General features: G+C 43.3%; 1 protein-coding gene across 4 annotated transcripts in view; it reads right to left on the bottom strand.

Annotated features, from left to right (window-relative positions):
- Positions 1-1,702: 1,702 nt before the first annotated feature.
- Positions 1,703-17,105, bottom strand: part of LOC105675250 (LIM domain only protein 3-like) — a 112,572-nt gene continuing 97,169 nt past the window's right edge. For 3 of the 4 annotated variants that reach the window (XM_067347384.1, XM_067347386.1, XM_067347383.1), the window contains 2 exons: positions 16,389-16,545; positions 1,703-8,028 (listed from right to left, as the gene is read on the bottom strand). In XM_067347384.1, coding sequence (XP_067203485.1) covers positions 7,873-8,028; positions 16,389-16,545 — 313 coding nt within the window. In that variant the 3' untranslated portion in view covers positions 1,703-7,872. The remainder of the gene's footprint in view (positions 8,029-16,388; positions 16,546-17,105) is intronic. The other variant, XM_067347385.1, reaches the window with a different exon arrangement.

Here is a 17,105-nt window from a genome sequence, read left to right as displayed (position 1 = left end):
ACACACGAACCGAGAATAAATTGTATGCTATGTAAATTGCAACTGAAACTTATATTTAAGTTAAAATGTCGCGTGTTGAGGACCGAGATATGCTAATGCTATTTAAATTTTAACTTGAGAAATGTTAAGAATATTACACAAAGCCGCGGTGGTCCAAATAAAGTAGTCTGATAAAGTATTTTCTTTATTGTTATTATTATTAATACTGGGAGCCCCGGAAATTGTTATCGCGTCTTTACAATCGGGGATTTACACGTCCGTTTTGTTAAAGCTAAACCTACGTAGATATGTGAAAAAGAAATTGACGCGCTCGGAATAGCAGGAGTGAAAATCGTACATCTAAAGAAAAAAGTTTAAAGAGAATTCAAATCAAATAAATGCTTACAGTTTCTACTGCTTGACATCCGTTCTTTTTTAGCCCTTTGTCTACGACTTGATATCGTATTGAACAGATAATTTTCCATCAGGCACAACCGAGATTATTCACTTCCGGCGTATTTCTGTTAATCATGACAGTTGATTAATACGGTCGTCAACGAGCTGACAAAGATAAATTCGTGAAGTGTCATTAACGAAAAGCTCGAACGATATCGCTTTGGGTCGCGTCTGAAGAAGCAGTAAAACTCGACGAAACAAAGAGGAAGCCGGCGAGAAAGAGGGCAAATAATACAGTCTTAGTGGACATTCGAGAAGTTAACGCGAATACGGGAGGGTGTGGAGAAAATAAAGAGAAAAAAAAGAATGAGCGGCTGGTGTCGCGCAAGATGTTTTAATAAACCGAGCCAATCAAAGTGGAAGTTAAAGAGTTTTCTTGTTTTTTAACGACCGCTTTTACATTCGTTTAAATCACGTGCCGCTGCGCCGCTCGGCGAAATGATGGGGCGAGAAATGAGCGCGAGTGAGGGATGCCAACAAGAAAGAACTCGGGATGCAGAAAGGCGCGGCGAGAAATTTTTACGAGTGAGTGGCGATGAGAGGGAAGGGAATGGGTTTTAGCGCGTATGAGCGGTGCGAGTGTTCGTAGACTTGCTGTTTCGAGACGAGCTATCGATCAAGTTTCAAACTGAGTATCAATGCGAGATTAGTCTCTTTGTAATTTTATGGAATAAAAGAGAGAGTAAAAAATAAAAGAAGAGAGTGTGTATTCAATTCTAAAGTAATTAATTTTACAAAGGGTTTTTTTCTACAATTGCCTGTAAATGCATGTCCCTAGAACGGTAAAAGCGTATATTTGTGAAAAGTAAAAAGAAATTGCGTGAAATATTATCAAGTTAATTTATTATTTAATTTAAATATTATAAATAAAAATTGAAACTTTAAAATAAGTTTTATAAAAAGTTTCTCTGATGTAACAATTTTCTCAAATTGATTGAACATTAAATTATTTGAAACCTTTTTTAGGTTTAACTTTTATTTTGCTTATAACACGCTTAAAAATGTATAAAAAGATATGTAGGTTTAATAATTATATGTTTCCGAGGCACAATAACATTCAAATGTGCGGTTGAGATTCACCACAGGTTATCATAGCAGTTCTATTTCTCAGGACTTCGTATTTAAACTAGCTAAATTCACAGAAGGAGAGATGTCTATTTACTTATGTCAAGAATGCGGAAAAGGTCAATAGAAGCATATATAGTTTCATGAACAGAGAGTTGCATTTTATGATTTAATGCGAAAACTGACAAACACGTACATCAAATTTTTCTTTTCGATATTGTAATTTATTTTGTTCTTATGCTATACAATTATTACATCACTTTATTACAGTATCGATGCTTGGATATTTGGCGTTTCTATTCGCGAATCGGAACGAGGCTGCATCGACGGCGGGCGAGCAGAGCAGTTATTTTAACGCTCGATAAACGCAGACGGATGCACACATAGGGATACAGTTATTGGCACTTTAAGCGGAGACTTTTCATTCACAGCTTCTATAGACTCGCGCGGCGCGTCGCAAACTATACATTTTTCATTCGGTCAGTTAGATGAATGATCGCGTTGTGAGAGTGTACGCGTGTTCAGAAGTTTGTGCCGAAGCGTATCTGTGCTTTGTTACGTGGGAGCGGAGCCAACAATACACGTTACCGATCACATGCGAAATTACTGTGCAACATCGCGGTTACAAGCAGGCATTGTCTCCATCAGCTGCAAAACGGAATGGGAGATACGTGAAAATCTCCGAGCTCGTATATACCGTCTCTTTTCATAGAACACGTGTTTTTATAAAATTTCTCATTTAACTGATTACTATTTTCACTTATTACTATTGATACTAACTACTATTTTTTACTCCACATATTCCATTTATATTACTCGTGATTTGCCGCAAACGGTTTTTGAATGCCATTTATTTTTTAATAACCATTTCTATCGTTCAACAATATAGCAATTTGTGTACAGAAGTAACAATATTAAGCAAATTAATCTACAAGAGAGTTAAAGTTTTTATATAATTATTTTAAAATTATCATCAAACCCTTGGATTTTTAGAAACTGGAATATATTTGTTTTTGAAGAATCAAAAAGCCAAATTAAATTTTTGTGCAGCATTATATTTTGGCATGATTTTTCAGCAATTATCTTATATATATAGAAATTAAATTACAATAATATTATCACGCGCAAGCGAGCGATTCCGAAACAAACTTTAATATCAGCGCGCATGACTTAAAGCTCAAGCGGTCGGATGAATCTCGCTTACACACATGGTCTCCACACTCCGGCTCGACCGAGCACAAAAAATGCGAAAACTTTCGCAACGCGCGGCCTTCATTTTTATTCGTCTCGCTTTTTTATATACGGACGCAACGCGACGCAACGCGGGCAGCGCGCGGCTACCGGACAGCCATGCCGGCACGGGACACGCGTTTCCATCGGCGGCCGGATATTATTTCAGTCGGCGCATATTTCCGCAAATGAATTTTATGAAAACAGTTTTTGCTCTTTTAATTAATCGCTCCTCCGTCGGCAAACCCACGGCTTGCCATTCCTCTTCGCGCGCGGACTCGCCGCGGCGAGTCCGCGTGCGAAGCAACCGGGACGAGCGCGGCTTTTAGTAATAATATTGTTTCAGAGACCGCGCGTAACGGAAAAGAGCCGCGACTCTCTCGTCCCTTTCCCTCGCCGTGCGATACGTGATTTGCGTGATTTACGCAAGCTCGCCGCAACGTTACACACCGACGTCCCTTTTCCTCTTTTTTTTTTTTTTTGCGACGGAGAAAAGGGCGCCTGGAAAAATTGTTAGCGCAGAGATAATGACGCTCGCTTCCCAAGTTGCTCGTAGCTATACGGGGAGCTTTGCGATCCGGCGGGATAATTTGCTGGTGATTAAACGCGGAGTATAGTCCGAACGGAAATAACGATCCGAGTAACGAGAAGAGAGAACGCGATTCGATGCGCACTTCCGACGGGTGAATAGATACTGATAATAGATATTTGATAATTGTTGCCTGTTTGCTACTTTTATGCGACATCAAGATTTAAAATACTTTTATTGTATGATTTATATATATATATATATTAATTTTTATATATATTAGAATATATTTCTCTCTCCGCGTTACTCTCTTCTGTTGGTCTTTTCCGATAAATATCTCCACTTCTGTGATATCTTTTATTAGTTAATCTTGAGACAGAATGAGCTTTCGATGCATCGAAGATCCATAAAAATTTCGAGTAGAAGTAATTGTTAGAAGACTTAATATTTGATGTCATCTTTGTTTCAAGTAATCTAAATATAGACTAACAGTTTAGAGAATTAGCATATTGCCAGAATCAATAAAATCAATAATTATTAACTGCAAAAGCGCTTTTTCCATTAAATAAATTAATTAGGATATACTTTCCAAAATAGTTTTGCTACATCTCTAAAGTGGATATTTCGAGCGTACAATTTTTAATAGGCGGGGCTGCGTTTGCGCACAGATAATTTGTGCTGGCAACAAAGTGCAGCATTTTGTACAAACAGGAGTAATCGTCAGCCAATTAGATAGCCGGGAGGTCGTAGTTAGGCGAACCTTCGGACGCGGCTAGGCGCGCCTGGGATAATCGTAGCCATAAATAACATTTATCGGGAGGTCCCTCTGCTCTAATTGCCAATGATTACCGCGGGCCGTACGAGAAAAAATTGCCAATTTGCATCGAATGCTCTCTCGTTTCCCGCTTCGTTTACTTACCGACCGCCCGCCAGTTCGTTCGTTGGATTATAGATAAGCAGTTTCGCCTGTGACGTTAAATCACCTTCCGTTATCGAGCAACCGTCGTTCCACTAAGCCCCGTCGAGATACGTCGATATTAAAAAGCATCGCATTAATTCTCGGAGAACAAATTGCTTTGTAGATGGTGTACCTACTTTTTATGGATTTTCCAAGAGTCACGAGAGTGTTCGCCGCGGCTGATTCCGGTCATTTTCTATTACGCGGATATTTCAATGAAATCTGTCGGAGTAACTGCCGGCGTAAAAAGCGCCGCGGACACGTTAATTCGTAAAGCTATCGAGATATTTTTCACTGAAAACTTTTGATCTTCCGTATATCGAGCTTTCATCCGGAATATTCAACCAGTATCGCTCCAGGTTGTTAAGTATTAAATTTAATCCTCGCGTTAGCAATACTCGTGATCCCGAACGGCACAAAGGATGGGGATATTGCGCTTCTTCGTGGCCTCGTCATAAATTCGCGATGTTCAGCCGAATTTCGAGTCAATTCGTGCGAATCGTGCGCGATCGCCCCCTTCGCGATCTCTCCGGTCGCTTCCTCTTCCGTTTCTTCACGTCGCCTTTTTCCAGCGCCCGGATACGCGGAGAGGGTTCGCGTTCGCACCCGAATAGAGTTGGATGCCGCTCTTCTGAATACACAATGCGATTTATTCGAAACGCGGCGTATAAAACACAAAGGACCGCGTATGATTGGTAAATTATTGAGGCGGACCGGATTTGTCGGCCAATCACGTAGCGCCCTTAAATAATTCAGAGGAAATACGAACGGAAGATGCAAGAGGGAGGAGGCTCCGGGCGCGCGGCGAGAGTCATTCCGCGCGTTGTTTCTCGCGTCGCAACGTCGCGAATCAATATCGCGAACTCATGACTCGAGAGAAACAGGAACATAAAGCTTTAAGAAAGCGGAAGAAAATGGTGTGTCCTCTTCGGCGGCCTCGATAATTCATGCCGCGATTCACAACCACAATTCTTGCATAACATCGAAACAAATTTATTAATACTTCTATGATAGAACTATAATACAAAACGTATCTCTATACTAGCAAAACATGCACACTTCCTTAATTAATATTTCCATTCTTTCGTACATCGTGATCTAAGCGCAATCGGAATACATAGAGCGCTGCCCGTGATTTATATGCGGGGATTTAGAAAGCAATACCGTAGGATACAATGTACAAAAGGGTTCCGATACTCGCACTGGCTGTGCTTAAATGTTCATTTGATAGTCGCATAGTATAAATGTTTCTTTAGCGATTATATATTCGTCGAAGACTTTTTACGTTAGGAACTATGCTGGTTTCATTCTGGAATCGTTACACACTTTGCGAGAGAATTATTCCTTAGTCGCTGAAATATCTTCAGGTGTAAAAAGAAATCGCGGCTAAGTCAGGCGACTTTAACGCGCTCTGTGAATGTAAGTACTCGCTCTGTCGTAGTATCAAAATATAAGTTCCTAGATCGCAACAGTTTTTCAGTATTGATTGATAATTTCAAATAATTATCGGCGCAATGCGATTTGACAGATTGAAGTAAGCGTGCATATGATATTTTTATTCGTCGAGAAATCAAAAAGGTGCGCTAATAAATTGGCACTCGCTATTGTACACGCTATTTATAGTAATTTAAAATTGTCGAATTTAGTATTCGTACATATGCAAACACTTGCGAACGTATTTTGCAACAAAATTACAAATATTTCACTACTCAAGTGATCAACGAGCCAACGTATTTTTATACTTAACGCTAGTGTCGCAGAAAATGACAATCGTGCGATACGAAAAGCATATAAGAAACTGTTTGTTAGCAAAATTCATTAACTCACAGCCGATTCCAGTTAGCCTCGCGGAATATATACGGTTCCGATATCTATTGCTCAAACCCTTCTGCCACCAATAGTCAACAATAATTATTGCCTTCCCTCGCCAGACGCGAGGAGCGAAGATTTTCCTCGTTATCCCGTACTTATCTCGTTATCTCGCGGCCGGAAAATCGTGAAAGTCACTTCACGTAAGGGTTAACGTACGGTGGTTTGCCGGCGCAGCTGCCTCCGCCTATTATCGTTCGACGTACTTTCGGCATCGACGAACGAATCCCCGAAGAATTGAAGGTGGAAATAAAACATTCCTCCCGACTGCGGGATATTCCTCGTGATCCGATACGATCAGCGTGGAGACCGGGCCGGATGAGAAGGAAGGAGAGAGCGCGAGAGAGAAGTTTCGGCATAACTCAGCCTCGTTATCTGACTCGCAAATAAGGCAGCGGAAAAGTTCGCGACATCAATCTGAGCCGCTGCCGGGAGATTCGAAGTTGAAACAATGCTTAAGTCACCCCTAACGTATGAGCCCCATGGGGTGGCGTGCTGGGCGAGCGGTTGTTGCCGCCGTGATGCGTCGCTCTCCCGCCGAAGCCCGCCGATTCGATCTCGTCCACGACGCCCTACCTCCTTCGTCCGGCAGGAACGGGACCCTCCGGTCATCCTGCGCGCACCACCTCACCGATACGCCGCCCTCGGCAGGCATTAAACGCGAGACAAACTTTATTACCACCCCGGAGTTTCTCGGGACTTCTCGCGAGAGACGGCGGCTGTTAAGGATATTTCGAATCGGACCGGAAGTCTCGGCGCATACGCTCGGAGAAGAATCTCGTGGAAACGAATAAATCCGGAAGAGATTCGCGATACGGCGATACTTCCCTAGTCTCTAAGTCTTTCCATGCGAGTCTCTTATTCCTGGTTCTTTTTCTTGGATCTCGTTCGCTCATCTAGAAATTTGCGTTAGCAGTTTCGATTAGATCACACGGAAATTCGATCAATTATAATCTAAAGAGCACCAATAACTCGCCGTAGCTGGCGAATACACGTTTCGTCACCTATCTATCTCTACTTACCTATTTCTCTATCTACTTTATTTATCGTTTTAGCCAGTCGAGCGTGGGGAAGACGGATCTATTCGAGAGTCTCGGTTATACGAATCTAATTAAAAATAAGGAAAGAACAAGAGACGCATTCTGGATTTACGTGTTTCTTCCCTCACGTTCTCTCTCGCATTCAAGAATCTAATCCAAGACGGAATAATAATTCGTCCGGAAAACACCTCAAATAGCGTGTAAGATGGCGTAGGAGAAATATTACTCTTAGAATTTTTAAGAAAAACAATTTCTTTTTTTTATTCTTTAAAACAAGTGGAAAAAACAATATATATATATATATATATATATATGTATATATAAATTTCAATTTAAAATTCAAAACGAGTTTAAATTCTCCTATGCCGCTTAATCACGCCGTTTCATTAGAGCACTATTATACTTTTGTATGGCGTTGTGGTTCTTGTATTTACACAAACCGAGCTTCGAGTTCATCCAGTCGAGCTTGAATCGCGACGCAAAGCGGGGCCGTTTAATGTGAATATATAATACATATCTATACGCGATAACACCTTTTCATCGTTTACGATACCGACAGCTTAACGATATCTTTCGACAGTGGAGGGGGACATTGGATTATGCGCAATTTGATGTGAGTCGCGTGCTAAAGTTATTGGTTCGGACGATGAGCATGGCAAACCACGAAGACAATAAGGATGACGCGGATTCCACGAGTCGCCGCCCCTTGCGCGACTCAATCGATATATCGGCGCTTACTTCGTTTGTCATTTGGCATCGTACGATGCTTGCGCATTGATACCGTTTAAATTATTCATGGGGTTCAGGACGTTATGGGCGCTCGTGCTGGCTGGCGTTGGATATCCGTTGTGGTTATGGGCCGCTTCCCCGTTCGCTTGTCGCTGAGGGCCGCCAGCTACGTTCTGCAAGATAAAAGAAGACGCGTGAGGATTATACGCCGTCGCGCCGGTATACGGTATCCGGTGGTCGGTTTTCTCTTTCAATTTGGCTCGATCGATGATCTCGACTTAGCGGAAAATTTACGAGCACCCGGCTGCGCGCGTCCTTTACAAAGTGCAGTTGACCAATATCGCCGCGAACGGCGGCAACGCGATTGAGAAAGCAGCGTGTTTCTCGTATTTCTCTATCAATCTGTACATACGAGAGCGTTGTCTTTTTTTTTTTTTTTTTTTTTTTTTTAACGTTTTCTGGACAACTAGTTGTAATCTATGTGACTTATGCGAGTGATATCGTACCACTGCAGGTGAATAGCACCGATCACCTTAGTTAACAAATTCTGGTTAGTGACTCGTGTCCCCTCTTGTCTAGATTATAACTCTAGATGTAACATAGATTGAGAAAGAAAATTTCATTAACCATGATTATCTCTGAACATTATTTTGCAGCAAATGGTCGCAATTATCTGTAAAGTTATAAAAGACACGCGATCGGCTTTTTCCTCTAATATCTCTCGATCGATGATCTTGGCGAAAAATAGAATACGCAACTAAAACGTTTAAGAAAATTCCTTATTCAAAGAAAAAATGTTATAAATATATTCGGCGTAAAATTAAAAAATGAATATCGATCAAACAAATGTTGAAGAAGATTTTATACATGCTGCTTTTTCTGGGATATTAAAATTATTAAGAATATAACTCGTTAATTAGATCACGTCACTGATTTTAAGACGTGTCTATGAATACATCATGTATATATTATATCATTTGTGAAAAATAACTTAAAATTTTATAGAATAATTATAAATTTTGCATGGCGATCGTGTGGCGTTTAATGCATTTTGGATAATGCATTTCATAGATTTCTCGGGAGCTGCGTCAATTCCGGTAAGAGCCGTCGGTTAAGAATTACATTCAATTTATTCTCGAGACTCATTTATAAAGCGCTTAAATGCATATCAGAGATATGCATAATACAGCGAATCTGTAATTCCGAGGAATTTAATTCGGTTAGAGAACAACTTACGGAATCCAGGAATAAAATCGGTCGATCGATCGACTCCATCAGCCTTGTAATTCGATTTTAACAATTATTCACGACGCGGCACGTAAAACCCGACGCGGGTTTCCACCCTTAAGGGGTTGACAATGCTAACGAATTCGCGCTCGTCCCCCCCTTCCCCCCTCCTCGTCCTCCTTTCTAACGTGTCTAAGACTCCACTTCAAAAACAAAAGCCCGAAGGAACGAACTTGTATCTCGTCTGAGGAAAAAGGTGGGGATGGCACAACTCAACTTGGGCGGTGCCTTCTTCCTCGCGAGCGATTCTTTATCCATCCTTGTCTCCGTACGATGGCCATATTTACGCGCTGATGGCGCAAAGCACCCGTGGGAGACGCGGCGAGTGTATGCCAGGCTAAATGCCGCTGAAAACTTAGAATTTTGCATTTCGCTCATCCCCCCCCCCCCCTCCCTCTTTTCTCGCCTTCCTTATCCCGCCGATCCCGCTTCCTCTTCGATCTACGTCGCCGTCTCGTCCTTCCTTACGCGTGTCGCTCTACCTCTTTCCGCCTTTCCGCCGCCTTCAGTCTCTCTTAGTTTCTGCAGTGAAGGTGTTAAATTATACAGGCTTAAAATTCGGCAGACCGTGCGGCTCAGCCCCTCGCGACGAGATCCTTCCCCGCCACGATTTCGGCCCGTAAGTTGATCATACTAACTTTCGCGCGGCGCTGAATTAAGCCTCCATTTTCGGCAATTATCGTGCCGCCTTGGAACGTCGTGGAATACGTTGCGACGCGACAAACGCGAATTGTTGTCGATTTTTAATTGTAATCTGTTTTATTTCGAGGACACGGAAGATTACGATGGAATTTATCATCAAAATAATATATTTCAATGGAATTCTTCGTATCTATTTTATTTCTCACTTGTTTGCGACGAAAGAAAGACGAAAACGCAGATCTATCACGGGGACCCCGTGAAAAGTGTTATCTCCGAGGTGTCTTAATAAAGCATTTTTCTCGTTCTAAAACGCAAAAAAGCGTAGCCGGCACAGGGTGCGGCTGCGGAGTAATTAACTCGTAAATAATTATGATAAAAATGACAAAGCGCCGCTAGAGAAATGCTTTATCATCTGTCTCCGCGGCGGAGGCGACTTTTTTTCCTTAGGAGAGATCCTTAAATCTCGTCGCCGTGAGAACCCTTTTCCCCATAGCCACCGGCAGGACTTCCGTCCCTCTCGTTCTCTCCCTTTCTCACTCTACGTTTCGTTATACTATATATATGGGATCCTCCTTTCTCTTTTCACCTCTCTCCGTCCTCGTCCTCTTGTCTTCGAGGGTCCCGCTCGTAATTAAGAAATCTCCGTGGAAGGCTCCAGACCGCCGTTGAACGTTACTATGGGTTAAATTAAGTCTATGACTTATTCAAGTTTTATCTACAATTGCCAGAGGAGGAATTACCGCGCTGTGGATTTACTGCCGACGTCGTAATCAAACGGCACGCGCTTTGCGGGATCCGGTGTGCGCGGGTACGTAAAGTTCTACGTTCGCACGGAGATGTCCTTGGGATCCTCTTCAAACTCAGATATATATTTCCTTTTATTTTTGTGACTGTTAAAGAATTTTGTTTAATGCACGGAGAAAGGGCATTTTGCTTCCGATATTAACATAACGACGGCTTCTCGTGTTGCTGATGATAGCCGAGCAGTTTCTTTTTATATTTATTCGCTCCTCCTTCCGACCGTAGTCTCCCGGTTTTTCCTTTCTCACGAGAGGATCTCGCTCGCGCGAATAAGACATTAATCGTGGCTCGGCGCGAGGGTAGCGAAGCGGGGCCAGGTAGTTTGTAACTGACGGTAAATGCGGAGCATCGCCGTTGCGGGGGCTTAGGAAGGAATCGCGTGTCATTTGTCCGTTGATCTCCCGCGGATGGGAAACGGCCAGGTGCGCGCCCCGTTCCGCCACGGCGCGGCTTTTCTTACGCGCAAAAATTAGCGCCACCCACCGAGCACGCTCGGGCCGAAGGCGGGTCGGATCTCCGACACGAGATGAGAATTAGGCAAGACGTCGTTAATCGTTCCGGCATCGTTTGGAAGCGAAATTTACCGGCGGGTCGTTAGTCCGGCGCGGCCATTTTTGCCATCTAATTCTCGCAGGAGAAAAAACATTTCTATCAACCCTCCGTTGTAGAATAATGCATTGACCGCGGAATAATGTATTGACGCGAATAATGTATTGACTGCGAAAAGGAAAACTATACATTGCATTTAGGGATCTTTTTGGCAATTTGAAACTTAATTTTCGTCGAACGTTAAGTTCCTTTTGCACTTCCTTATTTTTCAGCCTCGAGCCTTTTCGGTAATAATATCGAATATTGCAGTGAAATTTAGCGTTGTATCAAAATTATATAAATTACATCAAAATTCGCCACTTGAATGCAAGCTCGGCCGCGCGCGGTCGAGTCCTTGCGACGGGTCCACGCCAGTCAGTAATAATCGTTACAAAAGTAAGCTCGGCCACGTAGCACATAGCTCTCCGAGTTGTTTCCCAACTAAACTCATAATCTCGCATAAGCTCGCAAGCCGGGCTTTCCCATGCGAGCTTTCTCGCCGCGCGCGTTGTATAAGGGGCCGCGCGGAGGCTTTACGTGAAATTCAGCCAAGCACGGTGCACCTAATAATGCGCTCGTTAACAAGAACAACGTGTATACGCGCGTGCGAGGGGCCTCTGTCTCTCGCCCTCTCTTTCCCCCCCTCTCTCTCTCTCTCACCGTCTTCCTGTCACGACACAGTTTGCGCGACGTTGACCAACGGGCAATCTAATCGACCGATCGATCGACGATCGATCAGACCGTTGAAACTTGTTGTGTCTGGAAAAAATTTTGATCGCCGCGATCTGATAAAATCGTCGTATGATATCATTTTTGCGCGATAATTTTTTTTTTTTCATTCTTCAACACATTTTGAATACAAGTTAGGTATCTTTTTTTTCTGTAATTTTATGACATTCTCTGATGTAATTCTAAACAGATCGTATTCGCGTATACAACGATAGAGTATCTACAATGAAGGATTAATGATGGACTAATGGCTTTGTTCAGTGTGGGAATACGCTCGTGGCTCTGTATAGTACTGCATTACGATGATGCACGTCCATTTCACTAAACGCTACATTTCAAGGGATTAACCGTGCGCTACATTAATTATTATTAATGGTATCATATCCTATTTTGACACATTCTATTCGGGTATTCTAATGCATACGTTATATCGATCTCTAAGTGTTTTATTCACATCGCAACAATTATTTTAAATCAGTCGCGCGAAATGTGCGCAGTGTCGATAATGAAAATTATTTAATTAGATACACGTCAAATCTCTTATACATTATATTTCGCGATTGTAAATTTTTCAGTAACGCGATCCATTCTTTAGTGCCTCCGCCACATTAATTTGAATTATCGCGGTTATTATTATAATAATCCACTCGTTAATTTGCAATATTTATCTAATGATTCAGATTGCATTTGAAAAATAAGCGAAATAGAAAAACGATATACATTTTTAAACTACGTAATATAAACTAACGTAATATTTAAACTACGTAAATATAGAATTCATTTATTTAAATCCATCTTTATAAGCGCGATACGTCCGTTTACATCGCCCCTCCCGAGCAAATGGATATTGAACACTCAAATCCAATAAAAGTGACATTAAACCGAAAGTTTAATTTCGTCGAAATTAGTCGCTCGCGTTCAACGAACTTTCGGGAATCTAATCGCCTGGAAGCAATATAGAGGACGTTGTAATGCCTCATTCCCCGTACGAATCTCGTACTGCGCATTGATCCTCTTAAATTCCCATGTACCTTCCGTCTTGGCATTAGCATATTATCTCACCTCCGCAACCCCCCCCCCCCCCACTCTGCCCCTCATCGCACCCTTCAGCCTCCTTCTGGCACCTCAGCCCGCCTCTCCCTTCTGATTCGCGAAGGACTTCGCAGACACTCGAGAGTTTGTTTTAAAACTCAGATAATCGTTCCAAACTCTCGTCGCGTCTTCCTCTTTCTCGTTCTTATCCCGTGTCTATATCACCGCGCTGCGCTTCCCCTTTCATCCACCCTCCCCTACATCCCGCTTGAGTCCCGAGGGGAAAATTAGACCGAAATAAAAGTTCTCGCCAATTTTTAAGCGCGTTACACTTGTCTCTAAGGAGGATGAGATTGCGCGGCTCGATCGAAGCTCCTCGTTGAGAAGTGAAAGCTTCACCGAGTCTTTTCGCCATCGCCGTTGTTTTCAGAGCGGCGATACTGTTCTTTCATCGATTTTCTCTCGAGTACAAAGTTTAACGTCTTTTTCATTTCGAGATTATATGTTTTCATCGCATTAATCGCAATGCGCAAAGATTATTTATTAGTTGTATCTGTAAAATTCGTTACTTCGAACGATGGGAGAATCCAGTCGATATCGTTGATAATCCCCGCATAATTCGCACTCTGACGTGCGATAAAGTTTCAATAGGCGATGATATCGAGAACGCTCCGTCATTCGTCTCTGGCGAGGCAATTCGCTTGTCGATACTGACGGCCAAAGGCGGTCCAGTCCCGCCGCTTCCTTTCATTCCTTCATCCCTCCCGCTCACGATTCACCCCGGATCAGGCATACTCGAGTTACTCGTAAGCAACACTCGCCGGCATTATTCGCCAGAAGCGCGGCGGATCCTCCCAGGGCTGAGAAAGATTGGGACAGCTGTCTGTTCTCAGGCAATCAGAAAAACTACCCGTCGCCCCCACCTTTCGCTGGCGGTACTTTGCCGTCCCCGACGAGCCGCGGCTTAAGGAGAGTACAAGGGTGGCAGCTGCCTCCAGAACGAGAGCACCCTCTTCGCGGTTTTTAAGAATCTTAACGCCTTCTCTCCTTTCTCCCTCTCTACCTTTCTCCTCGCTGTCTCTCCCGCACTCTTTATAGACACTCTCAATTTCATCTTTGCATCTTTTATCGCGGTTTATCAGAGTGCCTAATCCACACGGCAGTCTGCGGTTTTTTCTTCTTCCAAAGTTGTCTTTCGTGCTCGGAAAGATGTTATCAATTTTATCTGACGTGTCGCCGTCGTTTGATCATCATTTATTCCTATGATGTATTCGCGACGTTATTTATTCACGAGACAAAAGTGCGCGATGTATACGTTAATTCCTCTTATTTAGATGCAAAACGACCCTCAGGATAGGTAGCAGAGTGGTTAGACATCTTGAGTGTTCACCGCGCGATCAAAGGTATTCACGCTCCAGGAACGAGATGTCAAGAGGGATCCATCAGGCTTAGCGTAATAGATGCGCAGACGACATTAGCATGCCACGCCGATTATTGGCATTAGTCTGCCATCCCGTTATTTCGCACACCGGTCATTTATAACCCGTAAACCCTCCGAGCGAATCGATATTGCGTGTGAAAGCTGCTGGATCGCGCAATATCGCGGAATACACCGCCGGACGTGCCAATTTTTCCCGATTGTTGACGATACCAGAAATTTACAGCAAAAAAACAAATTTGATCTGCCCGTGTCGGGCGGTAAAAATATCTCGTATTAATTAAAGCGGCACGTTGCGCTCGCGCCGTGCAGTGAGTCGGCGCGGAGTTGCGCGAATTTTAAGGCTCGTGACACCGCCTCGGCCTCAACGAGGGAGATTTACGCGCGCGTGGGTGTCCCTGAAAAATGTTTACACGGTACACACTTGCTCACGCGAGCCGATATATTTCTTTAAACATTATAAGCGACGTTCACACGCACGCACGCACGCACGCACGCACGCACGCGGGAGCGCGCGACGCTTACGTGGCGCGAGGAATAGAGTCACAAGGGTTACCAACCCCTGAATTACACGCAGGCGAGGCGGTTAAGGGGAGCGAATTTGCATATTATAAGTAGTACACGTTACCGAGCTTGATATCATCGGGCCGGGGACCTCGTTATTCTGTGCATGCGTACAATTCGAGCGTGCGGCGAGCATCTACGGCGTCAGACCGCTCTCTCCGAGGCTCTTTCGGAGTCTCAAACTTTCGCGACAACCATTTTTATCGTGGCCTCTTAACGATCTTCGAATAATCAGAATAATGGCGAGCGGTATTGCAGCAATTATCGAGAGTTTGGTTTAACGACTCAATTTTCTCGTTTAAAAAAAAAAAAAGAACCTGTTTAGATTTTTGTACAAAAGACACGCGTGTTTGAATTTTTACTCGTCTTAAAAAACGTAGTGGTAAATCGTTATATCGCAATAATGAATCGGTAGAATTTTGTTCTCATTTCTTCGGGATTACTCCGATCGTTATTTTTAAGCAAATGTCGCGAATTGGAATACGCGACGTCATTGTACAGGAAGACGGCGGGATCCTTGCAAGACGGCACTCGGATTAAATGGATAGGCTCCTAGGGTCGAGTAGGACGCGGTCCTCCGTGCGCAGGAGCTTAAGATATTGTTTCGAAGCAAGGCTGTTGCCTTAGGATAATCAAGAAGACTTAATCCTAACAAGCTTAACACCGATGAGTTCATAATTCTGGACGTTGCCGCTCATGAAAATGGCCTCTCTTCGCCGCTCGTCATTTGCTCCCTTATCATCATATTAAGAACTTTACACGCGTCTTTACTCCAATTATTTAATTCAATATTAAGGAAAATCGTTCTTGTAATCCTGCCCGAAGAACAAGACTCAATTTGTCTGCAATGTGTTTTGCAATATTGTTATTTTTATCCTGCAAAATCGCTGGTATGCGAGTGATAAGGATTTTTCAAAGGATTAATCAGAGATTTCGCAATCACGCGACAATTTCCCGGCTTCGTAGTTTCACGGCGGAATAGCTAAGCGGAAGTCTTGACGATGGCTTCGAAGAGTAAATTCTTTCGCACGTCCCGCCTCTCGGACGAAGAACGGGCAAATCGTTAAGGCATGCGACGGGGCTTGCTTAACGGGCGAGCTTAATTAATAAGGACACGCGATATCCTAACTCGTAAGACGACGGTAGGATGGTAAAGCATAGCTGAAGCCTCGGGGGAGTCCTTTGTTGTCGAGAGGGTCGGGACGGGTGACCTGCCACTTTAACCCGCCTTAAGGGGTTGCTCCTTGAGGAGTTTGAAACCTTGCAAGTTTGAAACCCGATGGCCAGAGTCCAGAGAGAAGATTTTACAGTGTACTTGATTGTATTTTACGGGGAGTTGCCTCGTAACGGAAATATCTATCGATCGACAGCTATTACTTAATCGTGGAAGCTTATAATTTATGTAGTAACGCAGGCGAGTTTTGATTGAAAAACAATCAATACATTTTTCACCTGTGGCTGAAGGTGAGTCACCTGTCTCTTGATGTGTGCCAATGTAGCGCTGGGCGGAGGATGCAGAGCCATGTTGGCGAACACCAGCCTCTCCTCGTAATCGTACTCGCAGAGGATCTTGTTGTCGCAGAGATAAAATCTGTCGCCTACGCAAAATCTGCAACCAGAAATCAATTTCATCGTTAAAAATTGTACTGTATTGCTGAAATCAAAGATACCGATGTTTCGCAAGGCTGTAACGACATTTCAATATATGCGTACATTCAATATATACGTATAGATAAAGAATTAGTGGCCGATGCTCGTTATCGCATCGATTTGCGCTGTTTAAAAATCACAGAGAGGAAGAAATTCCGTTTACGAGTCGTGCGAAATAGGCAGAGCGGTAAAGCGTGCTAATTCCTTTTAAGGCCACTTTCCGTTCTGCTCCGCCGAGGAAATTGCTGGAAAATAAAAACAAGCGGCGAAAACGCCGGCCCTCCTCCACTTCTTTCGGCGTCTTTCGAGATTCTTAAATGTAAATTTTCAGTCGATTCGCGCAGACATCGCGCTCGGATTACCGCGATTGGAAATTTCTGCAGTTTTTTTTTTTCTTACTTTCCCCCCCCCCCCCTCTCTCTCTCTCTTTCTCTCTCTCCACAAGCATGTAGACATTACTACTTTTTCCGTCTGTTAAATAAGAGGTCCCGAAGATTAACGTTTCACTGTTTTCAAAAT

The sequence above is a fragment of the Linepithema humile genome, chromosome 1, assembly GCF_040581485.1.
Source record: "Linepithema humile isolate Giens D197 chromosome 1, Lhum_UNIL_v1.0, whole genome shotgun sequence".
Classification (NCBI taxonomy): Eukaryota; Metazoa; Arthropoda; class Insecta; order Hymenoptera; family Formicidae; genus Linepithema; species Linepithema humile.
The sequence above is the reverse complement of the archived record's forward strand: the minus strand, read 5'-3'. Positions and strand labels throughout refer to the sequence as shown.